Source organism: Dipodomys merriami, unplaced genomic scaffold (genome assembly GCF_024711535.1).
Source record: "Dipodomys merriami isolate MVZ:Mamm:240054 unplaced genomic scaffold, mDipMer1.0.p SCAF_35, whole genome shotgun sequence".
Taxonomy (NCBI): Eukaryota; Metazoa; Chordata; class Mammalia; order Rodentia; family Heteromyidae; genus Dipodomys; species Dipodomys merriami.
This window is the reverse complement of record NW_027205048.1, coordinates 13,987,114-14,010,133: the sequence shown is the minus strand read 5'-3', so window position 1 is coordinate 14,010,133 and position 23,020 is coordinate 13,987,114. Positions and strand designations below refer to the sequence as shown.

The following is a 23,020-nucleotide window of genomic DNA, read 5'->3' as shown; positions in this document are numbered from 1 at the left end:
CTCCTCGGGGACTCTGATACTCCTCTTTCTCTCTGACTCTCCCCCCCCCTCCCTCCTTTTCCCTCCCTCTCTGTCTGAACTGGTCCCGGGGCTTGAACTCAGGGCCTGGGCACAATCTCTGAGCTTTTTTTGCCCAAGACTAGTGCTTTACCACTTGAGCTAGAGCTCTACTCCTGGCTCTCTCGTGGTCAACTGGATTGGAGATAAGAGTCTCATGGACTTTCCTGCCAGGGCTGGCTTTGAACCCTGATCCTTAGATCTCAGGCTCCTGAGTAGCTAGGATGACAGGTGTGAGCCATGAGCACCCAGCTGCTTCTGTTCTCTTGTCCCTGTCTGATTTTTTTTTTTTTTCCAGTGCACCTCCAGCCCTGTCATGGCGCTCCTGCAAGGCCAAGGGCTCCTCCTGCCCTGCTGGCCATCCTTCCCACAGGTGCTGCGGGAGGGGAGGAGGTTGCATGGCCCTGAGGCTGACCTGATCTGAGAGGGGGCAGCTAATGGGACGGGGTCAGAGCAGACTCTGGAGCCTTGTAAGCGGAAGGGGAGGGTGGGAAGGAAGCCAGGGAAGTCTCTGAGGGAGTCCAGCTCAACTGGCTGCAGAGGACCAGGGTCCAGGCGGCAGCCATGAGTCAGGAGGTGGCAGAGAGCAGGCTGGGAGTGGGAAGGGAAGGCAGCGTGGGGACATGGAGACAGACTGCGTGGCTGGAAGCCCCTGTGGGAACACCTTCTTTAAAGCAGGAAAGACCACGCGTACATGAAGCCCACCCTCCTCTCCACAAAGCCTGGGAGCATCTTCCGGGGCAGCCCTGGAGAGGGCGTGGCGCCAGTACCTCGAGCGCCTTCATGTAGGCTCCGACGTCCAGCATCAGGCCAGAGGTCTCCTTGTAGTAGCGCCTGCAAGAGAGCCGAAGGAGGAGGTGAGCCGAGGGAGGAGGAGAGCAGGTCAGCATGGACGCATACTCAGTGACGCGGAGGCCTCGGCAGAGCCCGGGGCCAGCAGCTCGGCACACCACGGGTCATTCAGTCTCAGTGACCCTCGGGCCATCTGGGGACCCTGATGCGATGATCAGCCAGGTCCCCAGGGGACAGACGACCCAGGTGCTCACACACAGAAACACAAGTGGCCTGTGTCTGAGACGGGCCCCCAGAGGCCATGGTGAACCCCCAATGGCTAATCATTAACCCTTGAAGAACCACCTGAAGAAGAAAATGCCACTCGTCCGCAGCACCCTGCTGAGGTCAGGCGAGGCCGCTCACAGAGCTGGATGCTTCCACGAACAGACAAGACCCTCTGCCTTCCGGAGGCAACGCGCAGGCCCGGCCGGCTCCGCCCCACGTTGGAACTGGGCCTCAAGGCACCTCCCTGACACATGGCGGACCAGACCTGGGGCTCCGAGCAAAGCCATTTGGGGACGGAGGAGATGTGAGTCAGCCATGCTGCTCCTGAAGCGAGTCCTGCAGGACTCGCTGATGGCCAAGAGGAACAAAGGGATTGAGGTCTGCCACCTGCCATGTCAGGGTCCCCTCTGTCCTGGTCCACAGAGTTAGGGGCCTTCACTAAGCCCAGGTCCAGAGCCCAGAGACCGGAGAGGTGGCACACCTCAGATCCGGATCCTTACTTCGCTTTCCAGCAGTGGCTGTGGCTGCCCAAGTGGAGGCGCGGACCCTGGCCTGCCATCTGTCAGTCACCCGGGGTCCATGTGCCCCGGCTGTGGGCATCTCCTGTCTAGTGACCCCAGCCCACAGGCCTATAGTGGTGCCTTGTTTCTCTTCCTAAATCCAGAATTCAGACATTCATCTTGCATTTTATATAGCCTCAAAAAAATGTTTCCACCCATTACTCAGGAGGCTGAGGCGGAGGCCTTGAGTTTGAGACTAGCCTAGCCTACCTCGCAAGAACTTATCTTAGAAGGAAAAAAGGAGCACAGGGTAGAGGGGGGGCACTGGTGGCTCAGGCCTATAATCGCAGTAGACAGCCCGGGGACTGAGAGACAGAGAGGACTCAAAGGGGAGCCCTGAGGTGGGAGGAAGTTACCTCACCAAGAGGAAGGGGAGGGAGCAGGCCTGGGGCCATCTTGGGATCTGCTCTGCTGGGGGCCAAGTGAGCCCTCTCAGCCCCACCCTCTATCCCCTGCTCATGGGATAGGAAGTTTGGGGGCTATAGGGGGCCAGAAAGGTTAGAGCCAGGAAGGGCCTCTAAAGAAAGAGCACGGCAAAGTGGGTGGGCAGAGGACAGAGGGGAGGGCAGAGGGCACCCAGCATGGGGGACGTTCACCCCAAAGCAAGTGGACACCTCCAAATCCAAACCAGCTGCTGTAACAGGTGCAGCTGTTGGGAGCTGGGGATTCAGGGGGCTTCTGGGTCCCTGGGCTGATCGGGGACCAGCTGGAGGGGCACAGGGCTGGAATCAGCCTCTCTCCTTAGCAAAGCCCTTGAAGAGATTCCAGGGCACAGCTCTGCTGGCTTCCTCTAAACCCATAGGACTTTCTTTGGGCACCAGTGGTTCACCCCTGTAATCCTAGCTACTCAGGAGGCTGAGATCTGAGGATCCTGATTCAAAGCTGGACTGGGCTAAATAGTCCTTGAGAGTCTTATCTACAATTAATGAGCAAAAATGTAGAAGTGGATTTGTGGCTCAAGCTGTAGAAGGCCAGCCTTGAGCAAAAACACTAAGGGACAAGCCATGAGTTCAAGCCCCAGTACGAGCATAAAACAAACAGATAACTTGGACTTTCTTGCACCTGGATCTAGTCCCGGATTATGTGACTTACACTATGCAACTCCAACCTTGCCCTTGTTAGGGTCATTTTCAAAGTCCAATGTCAAAATCAGCCCTGTAGTTCTTTCTTTAACTGGGTTGGGGTTGGCTGAAAAGGACGCAGGGTTTTTAGTCACTGGGAACACAAAAGGCTATCCAAGCTGACCACTGGTCTGGACCACTGTTCAGAAGTACAGCAGAGGCCGGATTGACTTCTCGGCTTCCTGCACACACAGTCCCAGCAGCCTGGCCAGGCCCCACGGGCGCCCCCATAAAGGAGGCCCTATGGACACGGGGAGAGTGGGCAGTCAGATCGGATTTTCTGCTTCATTCTCCTGCTGTTTCCCACCCTCCAGCAGAGCCTCCCTGCAAAATGACCACTTGACCTTTCGCAGAAGAGCCATTAACCTTCCATAGTCTGTCTCATAAACAGCTTAATTTTGTGATGGCGGCATGACAGAAGAAATTACAAAGCCAATTCCCACCCTGGGTCCAAACAGATGCCAAATGTAAATCACTCCAGGGGGTGCTCGGGCCTCCCCGCCCGCAGGCCACCCCAGCGGAGCCCCAGCCGAGCCTGGCACCTGACAGCAGCTCCTCGGGGCCCTTGGGCTGCCCTCAGCAACTGTGACCCCTCTAAAAGCTGCTGGCTCTGACACGCCCACCCTGAGCCCAAGACAGAAGCCCAGTGTCCAGAGCCCCAGCCATCTTGTACTGCCCCGAGTCTGACTCTGGGCCACCGAGGGCCACACGCCGAGCGCAAGGCCTCCGTCTTCCTTCCTCCCAACAGCACACCTATGTCACGACGACCCATACCAGATGGTTAATTTTATGCCCATTTCTTTGGGCCATGGTGGTTAGAGAGGAGATCAAATATGATTCTGCTTATTTCTGTGAAGATGGCTTTTGGATGGAATTGATATTCAAATCACTGGAGTCTGGGTAAAATAGATTTTACCCAGTCCATGGAAGGAGCTTGCAGAGCAAACTGATCTCCTGGGAGCAAGAAGAGTCCTCCAACGGAGGGCCCGGGGCCCCGGCGGCGGCTCTGCCCAGACCCTCAGGCTGCTCCCTCCGCTGCAGATGCTGTGCACTAGCTCTCGTGCTTCCTCTCCCTCTCCTTCTCTCCCCGCCTTCTCCTTTACATCCCTATTTGAAGAGCTCTGATTAGTACAGCACCTTTTGCATTTCTAGGGTAAGCATCTTACAAACACAAGAAATTTTCAGTCTCTAAAAATACATACATGTCTGTCCTCTCTCCGCCCCCTAATCCTCCTGACTCAGCCTTCCCTCTCTCCTATGCTCACCCCACTTTATTGACATCCAGTCCTAGCTGCAGTCACGACAGTGTTGACACAACACTATGGTTTGGTTTTGTTTTTTAAAAGGAGACAAAAGAAGGTTAAAGACTGTGCCCAGAGGCTCGGCCATCATCCCAGCTATGCAGATGTAAGTAAGAGGATCTTGGTCAACAAACAAAAGCATGAGATCCCATCTGAAAAATAACTAAAGCAAAAAAAAGGACAGGCACGTGGCTCACGGTGGCAGACACCTGCCTAGTAAAGGCCAGGCCCCAAATGCAAACCTCAGTCCTGCCAAAGAAAAAGAAAAACAAAACACATCAAAGCCTGGCCACACCACCTGAAATCAGTATCTGGAGCTGTGCCTGGGCACTGTTACCTGCTTTAGACTTTGGGCACTCAATATTTGGCCTGAGAACTTCAGGGCCTACATCTGCATGGACGTCCCTAGCCTCTCTGAGCCCAAGGTCTGCTTGCTCAAACCAGTTCCTGCAGCTTCCTAAAAAGTTATGTAGAGAAGGAAGGAGGGGAAGGAGGGAAGGAGGGAAGGAGGGAGGGAGGAAAGGAGGAAGGAAGTGAAGATGGAGAAGGTCACCCATGCCACGTCCTTGTCTGTGTCCTCTATTTGGGTCAAGGACCACAGCCACTGTCCAGAGCTGCCTGGAACCACTCACCCTTTTCCTAGGGATATGAGCACCGGGGTTTCCAGCTCCATGAGCACTTGGAAGGCCTTGTTCATGTTCTGATAAGAAAAGCCTTCGCCAGCATCCGCAATCACAACACAGTTAGGGTTGGATGTGTCGATATGATCAAATTCTGAGCGGACTCCTGAAAGGGGGTGAGAGAGAAAGAGAGAGACACGGAGAGAGAGAGAGAGAGAAATAGAGAGAGAGAGAGAGTGAGAGAGGGAGAGAGAGAGAGATTAATCTAGAGACAACAAAACTGATTCACAGCTCCAACCAGGGGTACTTTCTGCATGTCAGGTCTGCCCTTTTATTCTTCTTTCTCTCTCTTCTCTCTCTTTTTCTCTCTATCCTTCCTCCCTTCCTCTTTCCTTCCCTCCCTCCCTTCCTTTCTGCAGGTACTAGGACTTGAACTCAGGACCAGGGACCTGTACCTGAACTTTTCCCCTCAAGGTTGGTGCTCTTATCATTTGAGCCACATCTTTCTGACTTTTTGTTGGTTAACTGGAGATAAGAATATCATGGATTTTCCTGACTACACTAGCTTCAAATCATGATCCTCAGATCTCAGCCTCTAGAGTAGTTAGGATTACAGGAGTGAACCAGCAACTAACATTTTTCTTTTTGTTTTCTCAGTCATGGGGCTTGAGCTCAGGCCTGAGTGCTGTCCCTGAACTCTTTTACTCAAGGCTAGTGGCTCTACCACTTTAAGCCACAGTGCCACTTCTGGTTTTCTGGTGGTTAATTGGAGCTGAGTCTCATGGCCTTTCCTCCCCAGACTGGCTTTGAACAGTGATCCTCAGATCTTACCCTCCTGAGTAGCTAGGAATATAGGCGTGAGCCACAGGCGCCTAGCTAGCTTTTCTGAACGGGAACTACCACAAGAAGTGGACAAGGAAGGGTGGTATTCTCCACGCCTACACATAGGAACTTAGTAGTAAAAGGCTGGATCCACTCCTAGGTCTCGCCCCTCAGTTCTGCAGCTCAAAATGCAGGCAGGAAATGCAGAGCCTTAGAAGGAAGCCTGGAAATATGCCTGTGGTAGAGCCACAGTTGGAGGGGGCAGGCTCTGGCAGGAGGAGAAAGCAGGCCGCCTGCAGCGCTGAGGCGTGGTTTGCTGGCCTCCAACACAATTCAGGAGAATGCACACACACGTCCGGAGGAGGCTGCCCCCCACCCCCGCAAGCCCGTGTGAAAAGGGCCTCTCTACTTTTCCCTCTCCCATTTCAGTTAACACAGGGAAAGTTGCAAAGATGAACCGAGTCACTGATTTTATGTCATCTTTTCTAGAAAAAAAATGTTCTTTTTTTTTTTTTTTTCCTCAGTATTGTAAGTTGACTGCCTTGATTCAAAAAATTGAAGTAGCTGCATACTGATGGCTTAAGCCTGTCATCCTAGCTACTCAGGAGGCTGGTTCAAAACCAGCCTGGGGAGGAAAGACCGTGAGACTCTTACCTCTAATAAACTATTCAGAAAAAGCCAGAAGTAGGGCTCTGGCTCTAGTGGTAGAGTACTGGCCTTGAGCAAAAGAAGCTCAAGGACATCCTGAGTTCAAGCCCCAGAACTGGCAAAATAATAATAATGAAGAAGAAGAAGTAGCAGCAGCAGCATAATAAAAACTTGAAGTAGCCAGATGCCAGTGGCTTATGCTTGTAATCTTAGCTACTTAGAAGGCTGAGATCTAAAAATTGTGGTTTGAAACCAGCCCAGCCAGGAAAGTCTGTGAGAGTCTTTTTTTTTTGGGGGGGGGGTCTGGTCATGGGGCCTGAACTCTGGGCCTGGGCACTGTCCCTCAGCTCTTCAGCTCAAGGCTAGTGCGCTACCACTTGAGCCATAGCACCACTTCTGGCTTTTTAATTTTTTTCTGCTTATGTGGTGCTGAGGAATTGAACCCAGGGCCTCATGCATGCAAGGCAAGTGCTCCACCACTAAGCCACCTTCCCAGCCCCCTCTGTGAGAGTCTTATTTCCAATTAACCACTAAAAGCTGGAAGTAGAGTTGGAACTCAAATGGTAGAATGCTAGCCTTGAGTGAAAAAAGCTAAGGGACAGAACCCAGGCCCTGAGTTCAACCAGCAGGCACACACACACACACACACACACACACACACACACACACACACACAATTGATGTAGCCACAGTGATGCTACTTCCTGCCCACCAGAATGCCAAGAGCGAAAAGAACAAACATCACCTAGTGCTGGTGAGGACAGAAAAGTGTCTAATAGCCCAAGCCCCTGGAAAAGGGGGGGGGCTGTTTCTTATAAAACTAAACATGCCCTACCATATGACCCATCAATTCTGCTCCTAGGTATGTGCCCTAAAGAACTGAACAGGATTGTTTACTGCAGACTTATTCATGATGGCCTAAAACTAGGGAACTCCAGGACCCACCATGGTTAAACATACTGTACTACATTCATTCTCTGTAATCCCCCCGCAACAGGAAGAACACCGCAGACACACGCAATAATACAGTGTCTAGCTGGGCATGGTAGCTCAAGCTTGTAATCCCAGCTACTCAGGAAGCAGCAGGTAGGAGGATCAAAGTCCAAGGTCAGCTCTGGGCAAAAACATAAACCCTTATCTGAAATATAACTAAGAAAACAAAGAAGGGCTGTGAGTGTGGCTCAAGTGGTAGAGCATCTGCCTACCAAACACAAGGCCCTGAGTTCAAGCCCCAATACTGGCAAAAAAAAAAAAAAATTATTTAACTCCAGTGTGAAGACACAGGTAAGACTCAGTTCATCACAGGGGCAGGGCATCGGCCTTCTCTCCATCCTCACAGGCTCTGCTGGTTGCCTGTTTGGGCCCTTGAATAAAACCATTCCCGGGCCTCCATGCTACACCAGGTCTAGCAAGCCTTTTCTGGTTGTTGGGAAGGGAAATTCTTTCTAAAGACACTGGCAGAAATCCTAGCCCACAGAGAAAGGACTTTGAGAAACAAGATGTTAAAAGGCTGGGCACGTTGCCCTTGACTGGTACCAGGACTGAGTCCCGCCTTGGACCTTACATATGAGTGCCCTGCTCCTCTGCTGGTTCTCCTCAGCCTTACCTCGGCCCAGCAGTTTGTGCAACAGAAACATCAGGTGCAGAGAAGGAAGGAAGAGAGCTCGGTGGACATCCAGAGCAGTGTCCTGAACTCCAAAGCTCTGCTAAATAACATCTCGAGACTACTGCTCCTTCAGCTTTGTTCCCAGGCACCAGTGGCTCATGCCTGTAATCATGGCTACTCAGGAGGCTGAGATTGAGGATCTCAGAGGAGGAAAGCCCATCAGACTTTTACCTTCAATTAACCAGCAAAAAAGCAGAAATACAACTGTGGTAGAGTATCAGCTTTGAGCAAAAAGAAAAGGACAGCACCCAGCCCAGGTGCTGAGGCTGTGAGTTCAAGTGCCAGGACCAGCACACACATAAAAATGATAAAAAAAAAAAAAACATTAAAAAAAATCTTCCCCCTAAGGGTAGAAGAGCTCTTGTCTTGAATTCAGGCGTTCAGATAAAATCTGGACTCACCCCTTGTCCCTTCAGCCACTTACAATCTGAAGAGTGGGGCTAAGGTCACAAATGAAGCCCAGCCCTCAATCCAGCCTTTCCATTCCTTCTTCTGTCTTTTACGAGGAACTAGAATTTGTCCTCCAGGGACACCCTGGCCCCCTTGGTTCAGCCTCGATCAAGACATACTGTCTTGGGCTTCCCTACCAGGGCCATCCGCGGCAGCCTCCTATGACTGGTCAAGGCTACGGGATGGATGGGGCTGGGCTCTCCCCCATCCCACCCCCGCCAGCGGGCAGTGCCATGACCTCTCTGCCCCGCAGGCCCTCGAGTGTCTTGGCAGAAGCCAGGTGTTCACCCAAGTGTCCTTTCAGGTGAGAGCCGAGGCCCTCTCCCCATCCCCGCCCTGGGAAGGTGCCCAGCCTACCGTCGTGGATGAGCAGGTGCGGCCGAAGGCCTCGCTCCTTCAGGATCTGGCAGGTGGCCGGTGCCGGGGCGGTCACCTCCGCCTCGGAGATGTCAAATCCCAGCCGCCGAAGCACCGCCACCAGCTCCGCCCGCGACTTCTGTGACTCGTTGGTACAGAATCTCACCTTCAGCCTGGACTGCTTCAGTCTGGAGTGGGAAACGCAGGGAGCGTGGTCAGAGCACGAGCGTGGCCTCCAGGGCAGGCCAGGCCTGCGGGTCCTGAGGTGGCCTGACTATTACAGGTGTGTTCACACTGAGCGTCCATGGCTGGTGCACACACGTTCTTAGGGGACCCCGGGCCACACCCACCCCCTTCCTATCCACCCTCACGAGGCTGAAACACCTGGGACTCCCACGTTCCCCTCTCTCAGCCAGTGCCTCTTCCTCTGGCTGGGCCACACTGTCTCTCCACCTGCACCAAGCGTCCCCTCCCCTCCACTGGCCATCCTGTTTGGCCTGGAGGCATGGTTCAAATGGTAGCGTGTGTCGGCCTTAAAGCAAAAAAGCTAAGCGAGAGCAGGAGGCCGTGAGTTCAGCCTCAGTACCAGCACAAAACAAAACAAGAAGCTCTAGCAAAATTAGCTAACTGTGTGGCTCACCCAGTGTTCTCACGGAGGAGAGGAAGCTCCCGCCCCAGGGCCAGAGGCCCCACAGAAGCTTGCAGGCCACCGCCAAGCAGGTGTGCAAGCCCCACCCTTTCAGGTAAATGGGAGGTGGAACTAGAAGATGAGGCTGCAGTGGAAGACAAAAGGCCGGAATAAGAGAGGTACCCACCCATGGCTGAGTGCTGACTCTAGAGTTTTTGCTCAAGGCTGGCACTGTACTACTTGAGCCACACCTCCATTCCCAGATTGTTGCTGGCTAACTGGAGACAAGAGTCTCATGGACTTTTCCTGCCCAGGCTGGTTTCAAACGAGGATCCTCAGATTTCAGTGTCTGAGTAGCTAGGACTACAGGCGTAGCCACCAGTGTCCGACCATGACACACTTTTTCTTTCCCCATAACATCAGCACCTCCAATGTCCAATGTCCATATCTGATTATGGTCCTCCCTTGTCCAAATGCCCCATAAGTTCAGGAATGGGGTCTGTTTGGTCCACCAGGGCTTGGCACACACAGGCCCGTGACAAACGTTTGCTGAATAAACAACTAATGGAAGAGTCTAAATGACCTCATCTGTGGTTTCCCAGAAGCAGTCTGGATCATGTAGCTCCCTCTCTTGAGCCCTTACAGAGCCTCTAGGTCCTTCTGGCCCTGGAGTTGCCAGGTTAAATTTAGGAAGGAATCAAAGATTCTCTGACAGCAGAGTGAATGCAGACAGAGCTGCTGCCCATGTCTTCTCCAGCCCAGGTGATTCATTCCTTTCTTATTATTTATCTTTCCTAATCAGAGGTTTATGAATGATCAATTATACTTAGTGGTTAATTGCCCTTCATAAAGATAGCTTTTTTATTTTTAAATTAGCCAGTTAATATATTGTAACTAATAGCATCACCTTGTATGGAACGGACAGATCTTCATTGATTGGCACCTGGAATGTGTGATTCACACCCAAGTTAATGGAGCAGTTGAGTGAAGAAGTGCAGGGGGTCCCAGGGGACTAATTACTGCTAATGAGCGACGCTGTGACCTTCCCAGAACAGTGAGCAATTGGTGGGACAGCGAGATGGCAGAGCCTCACATCTGTCACTCCAAACACACCTTCAGATGCAAGCGGGAATAAGCCACACAACTCACTTGGTGACACTGGTGGCGGTCTCCCTCGAGACCCCCAACAGAAGTTTGTCTAAAATAGACTCCTCCCAAATCAGAGTGTTGGGGATGAGCCCTGCCCCTGGGCAGGATGGTGGGGTGCCCTTTCTCAGGCCGTTCCTAAGGGTCGCCAGTCATGTCCCTTTTTGATGTGCCACCCCCAAGCAGGCTCTGAATTCTTCCCTTCTTAAAATTCTTGTGTTGGTGTGAACTCAGGGCCTTATGCCTTCACTTGTTTTTCCCTTCTCAGGGCTAGCACTTTACCACGGAAGCCACAGCTCCACTTCCAGCTTTTTTTTTTTTTTTTTTCTGGTTCATTAGAGATAAAGAGTCCCATGGACTTTTCTGACCAGGCTGGTTTTGAGCCACAATCCTCAGATCTCAGCCTCCTGAGAAGCTAGGGTTCCAGGCGTGAGCCATTGGCAGCTGGCGGTCAGTTTAATACTTTAAGTGAATGAGCATAATAAAAGTAATCACCAATATTTCTAATAATCAGCCTGGGTACCTGGAACTTTAGGCAGCGCCTCCAACACTAGAGGGCCACTGCCTTAACACTATACCCCTGCTCTCAAGTGCCATCACTAAGTTCCAGCTGTCTGGTGAAGGAGACTGTGAGGAGAACCAGCATTCTCGCTGAAGAGACACAAAGATGGAGGCTCGAGGGCAGAGGCCTGACTGGGCCATAGAGGGTTAAGCTCAAAGCCCTCTGTTGTCTGCAGAGAAGCATGCAGGCCCTTGAGGGGTGGGCAAAAGCCCCAGAATTCTCAAATAGGATCCTGTGCCCTGCTCAGCACCGAGCCTGCCCAGCTGGCTGTCTGAAGCAGGGGAGAGGCACCCATGGCCACACTGGAACATGTACCAGAGCGATAAATATGGAGATGGGGGGGGCCAGTGTGAGACCCCGTTATGGGCTGATGTACATCTCACCAAGTCCATATGTGGTTGTGGTTGGACAATTTTGTATGTGTGTGTGTGCACACATGCCTGCTGGTACTTGGGTTTGAACTCAAGAGCCTCACATTCTCATTTGGCTTTTTTGCTCTAAGTTGGTCTTCCACTTCAACCACAGCTCCATTTTTGGCTTTGTGTTGGCTAAGTGGAGATAAGGGTCTCTCAGATTACTCTTCCCCAGGCTGGCTTCACACTGCAGTCCTCACATCTCAGCCTCCTGAGTAGCTAGGATGACAGGTGTACCCCCCTAGTACCTGGTAGCAATTTCCTTTTATGAGATTAAACAGAGTCAAGAGGCAGAAGCTCGGATATGATAGGACTTTGTCCTCATTAGAGAATGCCTGAGCCAGAGCCAGTGGCTCACGCCTGCAATGCTACCTACTCAGAAGGCTGAGCTCTGAGGGTCATGGTTCAAAGCCAGCCTGGGCAGGAAAGTTCCTAAGACTCTTATCTCCAATTAATCACAGGAAAAAAAGCCAGAAGTGGCACTGTGGCTCAAGTGGTAGAGAGCTAGCCTTGAGCAAAAGGAGCTTAGGGACAGTGCCCAGGTCCAGAGTTCAAGCCCCAGGACCAGAGGAGGCGGAGGAAGAAAAAGAGGAGGAGGAGGGGGATGAGGAAGAGGGGGAGGAAGAAGAGGGGGAGGAAGAGAAGGAGGAGGAGGAGGTGGCGCTGCCTGAGGGTGCTGATTTGTGCTCCCTCTCCTCCCCTTTACCCCTGTCCCCATCTTTTTCTGATCTGACTCTTGTCTCTCTGTGCATGTGGGCCCTATACAAACACACAGAAAGATGGCAGCTGTCTGCCAGCCAAGAAGAGGCCCTCACCAGGCACTGACCATGCCGACTTCTTGGCCTTGGTCCCCCAGCCTCTAGGGCTGAGAGACAGAACTGTGAGTTACCTAAGCCACAGTCAGTGGTGTCCTAGTATGGCAAGTGGATGAGCAAACCTTCACCTCTTAGGCTAGGACGCAAGCATTCCAGACCATCAGGGAGGCTACGCCCAAAGCGTTTCAAAAGCGCTGCAGAGGGCCCATGGAGAGGCGCACCCTTCAGGATGGGCTGTGTTGTCCCTACCCCACCACCCAGGGTCCTTGAAGGAAGGGGGTCTCGGGCAGGGCCTAGCAACCCAGTCACCCCCTCTGAAGCCAGCGTGTGGCCTCGCACACTGACCCTTCTCGAGGCCCCCCACTTTCTGCAGTCCCACTGGATCTTTGAACTGACCTTTACCTCGTCCCTCAGGCCAGGACGCGCCTCTGAGTGACAGCGTCGCCTGGTGCAATTACTGTGCATCAGATGAGCCGGTCCCTTACAAATCACCTCGGACTTTACACATCTGCTGGCTGTCGGCATCTGCCAGGGGCGCTCACCCGAAAATAATGAAAACCCTCTCATTACTGTTCTGAGGCAAGTGAGTGCTGGGACAATTATTGGACAGCAGAGTGACCTTGGGATGGCTCCCAGCCCGTCCGCTCTGGCTTCCCAAGGGCTGGCAAGTGGGAGAGCTGGGGCTCCCAGGGAGTCTGGGCGCGGCCAGGAGGCTGCCAAGGAAGGGGCTGGAGACATCTTACCACAGGGTCCCCTTGCCTTCCCCTAGCCCTAGCACCTGTCAGCTTTATCTGACCCAGAGTCCCCTCAGCACCGAGTCACTGAACTGACTTTCTCTGTCCCTGAAAGCTTTCCCATGTGTCCCTCCACGTGAAAGGCTGCCCCTGCCCGGACCAAGGCAGAGCCCCCCTCACCAGCCTGGCTCTGGGGGTGGGGGTCACCTGGACCTCCTTCCTTTTACTCCTCTACCAGCTCTGGGCTCCTAGAGGCCAACTGTGACTTCCCCAGTACCCCCTTCACCCCCCACTTAGGCCCCAGGATCAGGCACCTTAGGAGGAGAGGGACCAGAGGAGTCCTAGGGGCATCTGCACATGACCGGCCCCCATCCCTGGAGACCAGAGCCTCAGTTTACCAACACAAGCACCTGTGTGGGGACGTGAACAGTGGGAGGGGAGCAGCAGGCCTAGAGGCCTAGGGGTCTAGAGGGCAAAAGAGGTGAGGGGAAGCCAGGCGCTGGTGGCTCACGCCTGTAATCCTAGCTACTCAGGAGGCTGAGATCTGAGGATCGCGGTTCAAAGCCAGCCCGGGCAGGAGAGACCGTGAGACTCCTATCTCCAATAAACCACCAGAAGACCGGAAGTGGCGCTGTGGCTCAAGTGGTAGAGCGCTCGCCTTGAGCTGAAGAGCTGAGGGACAGCGCCCAGGCCCAGAGTTCAAGCCCCACGGCCGACAAAAAAAAAAAAAAAAAAAAAAAAAAAAGAGGTGAGGGGAAGAGGGGCTACAGAAAGTGCTGGCAGGGCCACTACCCTGGGGCCAGTGCCCTCGGTGCATTCAGAGGGCTAACGGGGTGCCGCCTGGCCCCCAAAGTGAATGAATCTCAGATCTACGAAATGGCAGTTCAAGAGCTCACTGGGTCCAACACTGGCAAGGTTACTGCACGGAGATCACCCGGGTGCTGCCAAGAATCCTGCCCCAAACATATCTGATATGATACCCAGATGATACTCAGCATGGCGGGTGCTTAACAGAGCGAAGCACTGAATGAATCCGAATCCCGGGTGTGATGGGCTTGCCTGGGAGGAGAGAAGTCTGAGTCCCCCTCCCTCACCAGGGCGAGCTTCCGGTGGGAGTCACGGCTCACTCCTCGCTGGTTCTGCCATGGGAGCGGGGCACAAGCTCTGTGCCTGCGTCTGCAGGGAGGGGAAAGGATGTGAACGGCATCTCCGGGTCATGGTGAAGGGAAGCGTGGGCCGCAGGCCCCAGGGCCTTGAGAGGTTTTGAACAGCAGGCTTCTTTGGCAGCGCTGCCATCACCGCTGGTCACTGCTAACTCTGAGATCTTGCGTTTGTTGCCCTTTAGAAACAGCAATGAAGACTGGAAATACATTTGGAGCCAGGTGCCAGTGGCTCACACCGGTATTCCTAGCTAGTCAGGCTGAGACAGGAGGGTAGCAGTGCAAAGTCAGCAGAAGTAGGCAGAAAAGCCCACAAGACTCCATCTTCCAAAAATAACCAGCAAAAATCAGCTGGAGGTGTGGCTCAAGTGGCATACTAGTGGAACAAGCTGGGGTCAGGAGCTACTTGTGCCAGGAACAGCCATAGGGCTTTGCCGGAGTAGTCGGGCTATCTTCCCGGCTGTCACCTGACACACACCATTGGTGGCTGGGTGTCCACCGCCAGCCTCTTGGGGTCCTTGAGTACCAGGCCTGGCCTAAAGTGGGCCAGTAGAGGTACCTGGCTTCTGGCTCTCAAGGCTGCATGCCAGAGAAATAATCAAGGCTGGCATGGAGAGAAACTATGAACCCCTCACCACTCACCCTGGGGCCCTGAACAGCAAAAGGCACAGGTCATGGCCTTGGCCATGAACTCAGCCGGGGCTCATCCTCCTTCCCACTAGGCAGATGGCCAGCTGTGGCCCTATCCGGTCCCTCCGCAAGCTGCAGCGACAGCACTGGGCAGCAGCACACCCCTGCATGGTCAGAGTCCAAGGTCTGGGCAGAGGGAACAGCAGGGGCCGGTGACCAGGGCCTGGCTGAGCCTCTTAATCCAGGCCAGCAGTCTGGTATACTCAGTGGGACAGTAATGAGGTTCAGCTGACTTGGACAGGCACCTAGCCAGCACCCTGCTGGTCCACGTGAGCCTTCCCCATGCTGGTACCAACTCACCTGCCTGCACAACCCCCTTCCAGAGTGTTCCCAGGCTGTGCCTGAACCACTGAGCTGAGATCTCACAGACACAAGAGGCTGTAGCATTCATTTCACAGTGCCTGGGAGAGGATCTGGAGACTGTCTGACCAACGAGGCTCACTTCATAGAGGGAAAGACTGAGGCCTAGAGACACTCAGGGGCCTGAAGCCTGCTGGAGGCTAATAGATAAACTTCCTGCTCACTAGCTGGTAGTCGGTCCTCCTGACTGCACAGGTCAGGCTGCCCAGTACCAGGCATCCCGAGGACAAGGGGGGAACTGGAGAAGGGAGCACATGTGAAGCTTCTCACCTGATCCTCTCCAAGCCCAAGCCCAGGGTCCAAGCTACCAGACAGGGCTGTCATGGAAAACCATATTTAAAGAGAGACATTTAGTTGGGTGTCAGTAATTCTAGCTACTCAGGAGACTAAAATCTGAGGGTCAAGGTTCAAAGCCAGCCTGGTAAAGAAAATCCATGAGACTCTCATCTCCAATTAACCAGAAAAAAAAGCCAGAAGTGGAGGTGTGACTCAAGTAGTAGATTGCCAGCCTTGAGTGGAAAAGCTAAGGGGCAGTGCCCAGGCCCTGAGCTCAGGGCCCAGTAGTAGCACACACACAAAAGATGCCTATGGAAGGCATCTGACACACGTCAAATGACCAGTGGAAGGCACTGGAGACTACAGTGTTCACATGACAACCACATCTCTGAGAAACTCTGTGCAGGTGGCCCTTCCAGACAGGTTCTATCTGTTGGAAGCTAACTGCTACAAGAAACAGTGGAAAAAAATAAAACTCAGAGGGCACCAGGGCACCTAGAGGTCAGCTAGGGAGAGAAGAGAGTGGGGCAGCCTGGCCGTGTATGACCCAGACACGGGTACAGAGGAAGCCCTAACAAAAGCTACTGTAGCCACCTGCTTGGCTTTTATCCACATGTTCACACCGAGCCGCTGGGACAATCTGAGAGGTGGGTTCGTGTTCCCGCTCACAGAAGGGACCCAGATTAATGCACCTGGGCAGAGTCAGGGTGAGGGGACTTTTCTGGTGGCCTCTTTTGTTATGTGAACCTGCAGAGAGTTCTATAATGGGAAGATGCTGCTTTGGGGGAGAGGGGGCAAACCAGTCCCTCTTCAACACTTTCTGATCCTTTGGCAACGAAATGCTCCTTTAGCTTCTACATATGGAGTAAGTAAAATAGAAGCAAATATTTCATAATTCTCATGTGACACTGGCATTCTAGCAGGGCACCAAGGCACAAGAAGACTGGGGAGCCAGGTGCTGTGGGCTCCAGCTGTGATCTTAATGACTTGGGAGGCAGAGATTAGGATAATCACAGGTGAGGCCAGCTCAGGCGCCTGCTTGTCACCCCAGCTATGCAGAAAGTATAAATAGGAGAATCATGGTCCAGGCTGGCCCCAGCATGAAGTCCAGACCCTATGCAAAAAATAATTAAAGTAGGGCTGGGAAGGTGGCTCAGTGGTAGAGTGCTTGCCTTGCATATGTGAGGCCCTGGGTTCAATTCCTCAGCGCCACATAAGCACCGGAAGTGGTTCTGTGGCTCAAGTGGTAGAGCGCTAGCCTTGAGCTGAAGAGCTGAGGGCCAGCACCCAGGCCCAGAGTTCAGACCCATGAGTGACAAAATAAATAAATAAATAAATAAAGCACAAAGGGCTGGAGCATGGCTCAACTGGCAAAGTACCTACCTAGCAAGCACAAGACTCTTTCAAGTTCAAAACCTAGTACTGCCCCCTTAAAAATGCTAAAGAACTGAACTTGAGGCCACCTGCCAACTATGGGGCCTACTTGGATTGGAAAACAAGTTGACCGTAGTTCTAAGGTGACAGCTAAAGCTTGGTGACTTGTAAGAGGTGGCACCCCCTAGTGAAGACTGGCCCCCACTCCACTTCTGGGAGTTTGACCATATGTTCCACCTCTTCAAGCCTTAGACTCCTCCTACACACTGGATGGCACCTGGCCGGCCCCCGGCAATGTGAGACATCACCCACACCACACTGGGCCATCTGGGCATGGCTCTGCCAACACAGCCTCTGGATATCCTTGGGGGCTAGGGGTGGGTTTGACTCCATTTGTGACCTCCAGGGGTACCTGTGCCGGACTCAGGGGAATCTGATAACACTGTTCCAGGATGCCCTCCTGGGCTGTTCTGAGTTCCGGTGGTGACCCCCGCTGACCTGGTATGAGAAAGCAGGCACAGATCTTATGCCTGAGGCAAAGCTGTGCTCAGCCCCCATCTGAGGACCCTCCACTCCCCACCTCCTCCTTCCCCCCCACTGGCAGGTCATGGGGGCTGTTGTGTTTGCTGTATTTTGTCTTATCAAAAATGGAGTGATAACCCAGCATAGCACTGCATGCCCATAGACTCAGGCAGGAGGTTCCTTTGAGGCTAGAAGTTCAAGTATCACTACGTTCTGGGAAACACAGTGAAATCTCTATCTTAAAAAAATGAGCAAAAAATAATAACCAAAGTCAAACATTTGCATTTGATATATATTATCCATAGCTTTTTCACTTGGTATAGACAACATCCACATCATATAAACCAATGGCAACATCAAACAGAGCTCTTTCATCCTTGTTCACAGCTGTAAGATTCTGCTGTTTAGACAAGCCACAGCTTATGTACTCAGCCCTTTTGACACACACAGATAATTCTCAGCACCCATTTAAGCTAATCACACTGAAACAATACTGTGCAATCCATCATGGTCATCAACAGCATCATCATCATCATCATCATCATCATCATCATCATCAACATCATCATCAACATCATCATCATCAGTCATAGTAGTAGTGTATGTGTGGTGCGTGTGTGTGTATGTGTGTGTGTACATGTGTGTTCCAGTACTAGGACTTGAACTCAGGGCCTGGGAGTTATCTCTGAACTTTTACACTCAAGAATGCTGGCACTCTACCACTTGAGCCACACCTCCACTTCCAGCTTTTTTCTGGCTAATTGGAAATAACAGTCTCTTGAATTTTCTTGCCTGAGATAGCTTCAAACCCCAGTCTTCAGATCTCAACCTCCTGGGTAGCTAAGATTACAATTTAAGCCACCAGAACCTGGCAACCCCATCATTCTTCAAAACATGTTTATGCTTTTCATCAGTTGATCACATATTAAACATGACAGGTCTAAATAGAGAAAATACAAACAACTCAAACACTGCTCTTTTGTTCTTGTTTTCAGTTGTGGGGGAAGTTCTCCCCCAAGTCTCATTGGGATAAACGCTCAGGTGTCTAGAGGGAGTTTGTGGGGGGAGGGATCCAGGTCTTTGTACTTTCAGAGAACACAGAGGACAGAAGCTGGAGGACCCTAGGGGTCACTCTGGGGCAATGTCTGGGATAAGGCCTATGACGAAGGACTTGAACTTTTCTCTGTGTTCAGGTGCTTGTGACAACATTTACAAGGCAGCCTTCGATCTTGTGAAACTCCCATGTTGACATTACAACATGAAAGCCGGAATCCGCTCCCCCAGCTCTGAAGACAACGGGGTCCACCTGTCAGGAGAGGGCACACAAGGGACAGTATACGTTCTCCACACACAGCCCTCGGCCAAGGTCTGGGCAGAGCCAGGACAGCTCCCATTGACGTAAGCAAACTCAAATAAGCTCTGTCTCTGTGGGGGACATCTCTGTGGGGTCCCTTCTGCGGGGTCCGCTGGCTGGCAGGACCCAGGAGCTGGGCTGGATGGAGACAGTGGAATGAAGCTTGTCCAGCCCTCAGCCCGCACGACTGCTACTCTGGGGTCTTCCTTAAGGAAGACACTACCAGGGCAACAGAGCACTGAGGAGCACTAAGGAGCAGGGCCAGCCAGACTTCAGACAAAGCTCTGGTCTCCCGGCTCCAAGATGGGCTGGAGGCATCTGTGTTTTCATAGGGTCTCCAAGGCTTCCAGTCACTGGGACTGAGAGCTGGTCTGGCTCAGAGCATGGGGGGGAGGGGGAGGGAAGAGGGGTCCTGAGTGGGAATTGCTTTATGAGGCTATGCTGAGGTGAGGCCAGGCCTGTTTCCTTCCGCCAGCAAGCCATGGGGCACCCTGGGAGGGGCCAGCAGATGTGCTTTAGTGGCTAAGACAGGATGCAGTAAATGTCCACCACCTTTCACATGCAGATGCCCCCAGGCCATCTTGAGGGCCAGCCCCAAAGCCTGAGCCTCTGTGCTGCAGCCCCTGCTGAGCCTGGCCAGCCTCTGAATGGCTCCCCTCTGGGAGCCCAATCCGCCCAGGAATAGACTCAATAAAGGTCTGTTGGGGGGTCAAGGGGGGGGGAACAGGCTGGTTACCTATGTCCACACAAGGCCTATAGCAGCTCTAGCAAGCAGAGGAGCAGGCAGCCTTGGGCCTGGACAAGCATGGATCTCCTACAACTCCCATGTCCCTGGGAAGATCTTGGCCTGGGATCTGCAGGACCTGAGCAGTAGAGATCAGCATCCCTGGGTTTCCATTTCTGGCAGGCTCGGGCTCTCTCCTTCCACCTGAGCCCAAACCAGGCAGGAGCTATTCACTGCCCCTGTTCCACTGTCACAAATCCCCAGTGCCTACAACAGAGTTGGTGGGGTACTGGAAGTGTTCAATGCACATTTGTTTGTGTGTGAGAAGACAATGAGTGGAATCATCTGGAATAAGGCTTGGCCCTTTCTCCACTTCTGCCAGGGCCAGAAATAGAGCCTCAGCCCTCACCTAGAGAAACACTCAGGAAAAGTCTCCACCCATGGATTCTGTCACTATGAATGATCTTGTTTTTAAAAGTTGAGCATGTTTGTGTACCAAAGGCTCACATCTGTAATCCCAGCTACTCAAAAAGGCTGAGATCTGTGGATTGAGGTTCAAAGCCAGCCTGGGCAGGAAAGTCCATGAGACTCATATCCAATTAACTACCAAAAACTGGAAGTGGAGCTGTGGCTCAAATGATAGAGCACTAACCTGAAGCAAAAAAGCTCAGGGGTAGTGCCCAGGCCCTAAGTTCAAGCTCCAATACTGGCACTTGCACACATGCGCAAGCACATGTACACACACACACACACACACACACACACACACACACAGCTGAGCATGTTTTTCTGTGTACTTTCTATTCCCTAATAAAAGAGGACTCTTTCAAGATCTCTGAGGAAAGGGGGGGGCAGTGGACCAATGGACCACCTCCCTCCTAGGTCTGCAGGATAAAGATGCTGCCAGGGAGGCAGAGCTGAGAAGCCATGAAGCCTCATTTTCCCCGCAGAACCCCATTCTTCCTCTTTATTTGTGCCTCTGTAGCAGATGGTCTCACCCTGGGGACTTGCAGTGAGCCCTGAAGGGCTTCAAAGGAGGCTGGAGGGAACTGTGGAAAGCTGAGCTGCTGGAGCTGCCAACGCCACCCAGCCACCTGGATGCCCAGCACCGTGTACCTTGGCATGGCCACCACAAAGGATTCTGTGAGAACCCAGGACTAGTTCTACCACCATAAAGGGAAAGTCCCCACAGTAAGTTCCAGAGGCAGGTGTATTATGCCAGAGGGGAAGGTCTGCTGGCCTAGGCCTCTGACACTTCACTTTAGACAGCTGTAATGGACAGGCTGTTCTGAGCCTGAGCAGGAAGGCTCAACCCTATGGAAGCCAAGCCTGCATGGAGCTGAAGAGAGAAAGTAGATGCTGACCATGGTCAGCAGTGTGGGTGCTGGGCTCTATGGGTGCTAGCTACTCTGAGGCTATTCAGTGACAACTCCGCCAGGAAGCCTGTGTGGCTGGGAGCCAGTGGGAGTGACCCCAGAGGTCACTTGAGAGGCCCCTGTGGACAAGGTATCAGTGGGGAAATCACCAGGTATCACCTGGTCCTGAAACAGGGACACCAGAGTCTCTCACAGAAACCAGCACATCATTTCTCTGGCGTCTAACAGCTCAAGAACATTTCCCAAATAGGGAATTACATTCCCAGAATGACAGGCACCATGTCCCATGCTACTGGTTCAATATAATCCATTTGTTCCTTCCCCCTTGCCCCATATGTCTCTGTAAGCACATGTGAGTGTCTATCTGTGCATGTGTTTATATTTCTCTCTGTGTATGTTTCTCTCTGTTATTTCTCTCTCCTCCCCGTCCCCCCCTGCAGAAGGCCCTTCTGCCTCTTCTACCCAGAAGACACTTCTATCCTCTTCTCACTAACAGTTTCTTCTTCCTGGTGGCTCAGGGCAATGCCTTCTCCTTGGAACTCTTCCTCTAGCCCAGGCCACTCACCCCATCAGATTACTCAGTGCCCTATCTTTACTTGCCTTATACCAATATGTCAGGTTACTTGTGTGCAGAATACTGTCCACCTCAGTTCCAGACATGGACACACCCCCACCCCCACCAAGCCCTAACTGCCTAGGTCACAGCTCTGGCTTCCTGCTCCCTCACACAAGAATACTTCACTGAAAACACACAGCCCAGTGCCCTCTTCTCCAGTCCCACAGGGCCTCACACTGTGCCCTCTAGGTGACAGAGCCGGTCTAAAGCTTTGGGGTTAGTGGAAATGAATTTAGAGGCCAGGAAGGCAATTAGACATGGACTTCTGCCAACAATGACCGCCCATCCCAAGACCAGGGCATCTTCTAGAACCTGGCTACCTTTTATAGGTGCTCCCAAAGGCCAGGCCTCCCTTTTCTGAGTTCTCAGCCTCTCTGCCATCCCTCTCTGCACTATAGAGCAGTCTGGGTCCTTACCATCACACACACAGGGGGGCGGGGAGCTCTGAGAAAGACCAAGGAGCTCCCTTACCTGCCACCTGTAAGTCAGGAAACTGAACTCCAATGAGGCCAGGCCACAAAAGCAGGATTCCCAGCCAGGCCACGTGCAGGGCAATGAGCCCTTCCCGACTGCCCACACACACCATTCTGCAGGACTCGCTGGGAAAACCAAGGGCAATGACAAAGCCCGGGCCCAGAGGGGCCCACCGTGGGAGTGTCCTGCGCTGGCAAGGCTGGGCGAGCCAGGAGCCCTCCCCTGCATCTGAACCAACGAAGATCACCAGAATTAGACTGCACGCCACCTAGCAATTAAGGATTACTGCAACATGTGGCCACATAAGCATTAAGGAGCTATTTATGTTTTCCTCACTAGGCTTGGGGGGACTATTTCGCTCTTACAGTGCACCCCAACGCCGACTAGACACAGTTCGACTGCTAAGCAGCGCAGGTACCCGATTGGTTCTCCGGCATCACGCCGGGTGGGGCGGGGCCAGCCAGGGAGGGCGGGGCCAGCTCGGGGGTGGGAGGGACCCGCTCGGGGCGGGCGTGGTCGAGTCGGGAAGACGGGAGGGGCGGGGCCACCGGGCCCTCGGTCCCGCCCCCCTCGGCACGTCGGCTGTGCTAGCTAAACCGAGAGCTCGCTCCGTCCCGCCTGCGGCCTACTCACCTCGCCACCGCCTCCACCGAGCCAGCGATCGGCGTGCCGCCATCCGCGCCGCTGTCGTATAGCACGCCCGAGATGTCGAGCAGCACCCCGCGCACGCCGGCCAGCCGTTCGGCCCACGCGGCCATCGCGTTCACAGCTCGCCTAGGACTCAGCGGTCCCTACCGGCTGAGCGCCCGCGGCCGTGCCTGCCGCGCAAGGCCTCCTGGGAAATGTAGTCCGGCGCGCGGGCCCCGCGGGCCGGGCGCAAACCCGGAAAGACCCTGCGCTGCCTTCGCCACTGCCGAACCTCGGTTCCCCGGCACGGCGCGGATGTGGGTGGACGGAGCCAACCGCCGGGGAAGAGCTGGCAGCTGTACATCTCAGAGCCGGTGTCGCTCCCATGCCAGCGGGCGCCGCTGGGGAGGCGAGCCCGCCAACGCCCGCGGCCGCGCCAGGTCCGAGGAGGAAGCCCGCGGATGGGGCTGTAACGGGCAGCGGGGTAAACGCGGTGCCGGCGGACAGG

At 53.5% G+C, this 23,020-nt stretch overlaps 1 protein-coding gene across 2 annotated transcripts in view; it reads right to left on the bottom strand.

Annotated features, from left to right (window-relative positions):
* Positions 1 to 22,774, bottom strand: part of Lhpp (phospholysine phosphohistidine inorganic pyrophosphate phosphatase) — a 63,494-nt gene extending 40,720 nt beyond the window's left edge. Inside the window, exons 1-4 of one of the 2 annotated variants that reach the window (XM_069988254.1) lie at positions 22,519 to 22,774; positions 8,662 to 8,849; positions 4,731 to 4,884; positions 828 to 891 (exon numbers count right to left, since the gene is read on the bottom strand). In XM_069988254.1, the coding sequence (XP_069844355.1) occupies positions 828 to 891; positions 4,731 to 4,884; positions 8,662 to 8,849; positions 22,519 to 22,643 (531 nt within the window). In that variant the 5' untranslated portion in view covers positions 22,644 to 22,774. The remainder of the gene's footprint in view (positions 1 to 827; positions 892 to 4,730; positions 4,885 to 8,661; positions 8,850 to 22,518) is intronic. The other variant, XM_069988253.1, reaches the window with a different exon arrangement.
* Positions 22,775 to 23,020: the final 246 nt, after the last annotated feature.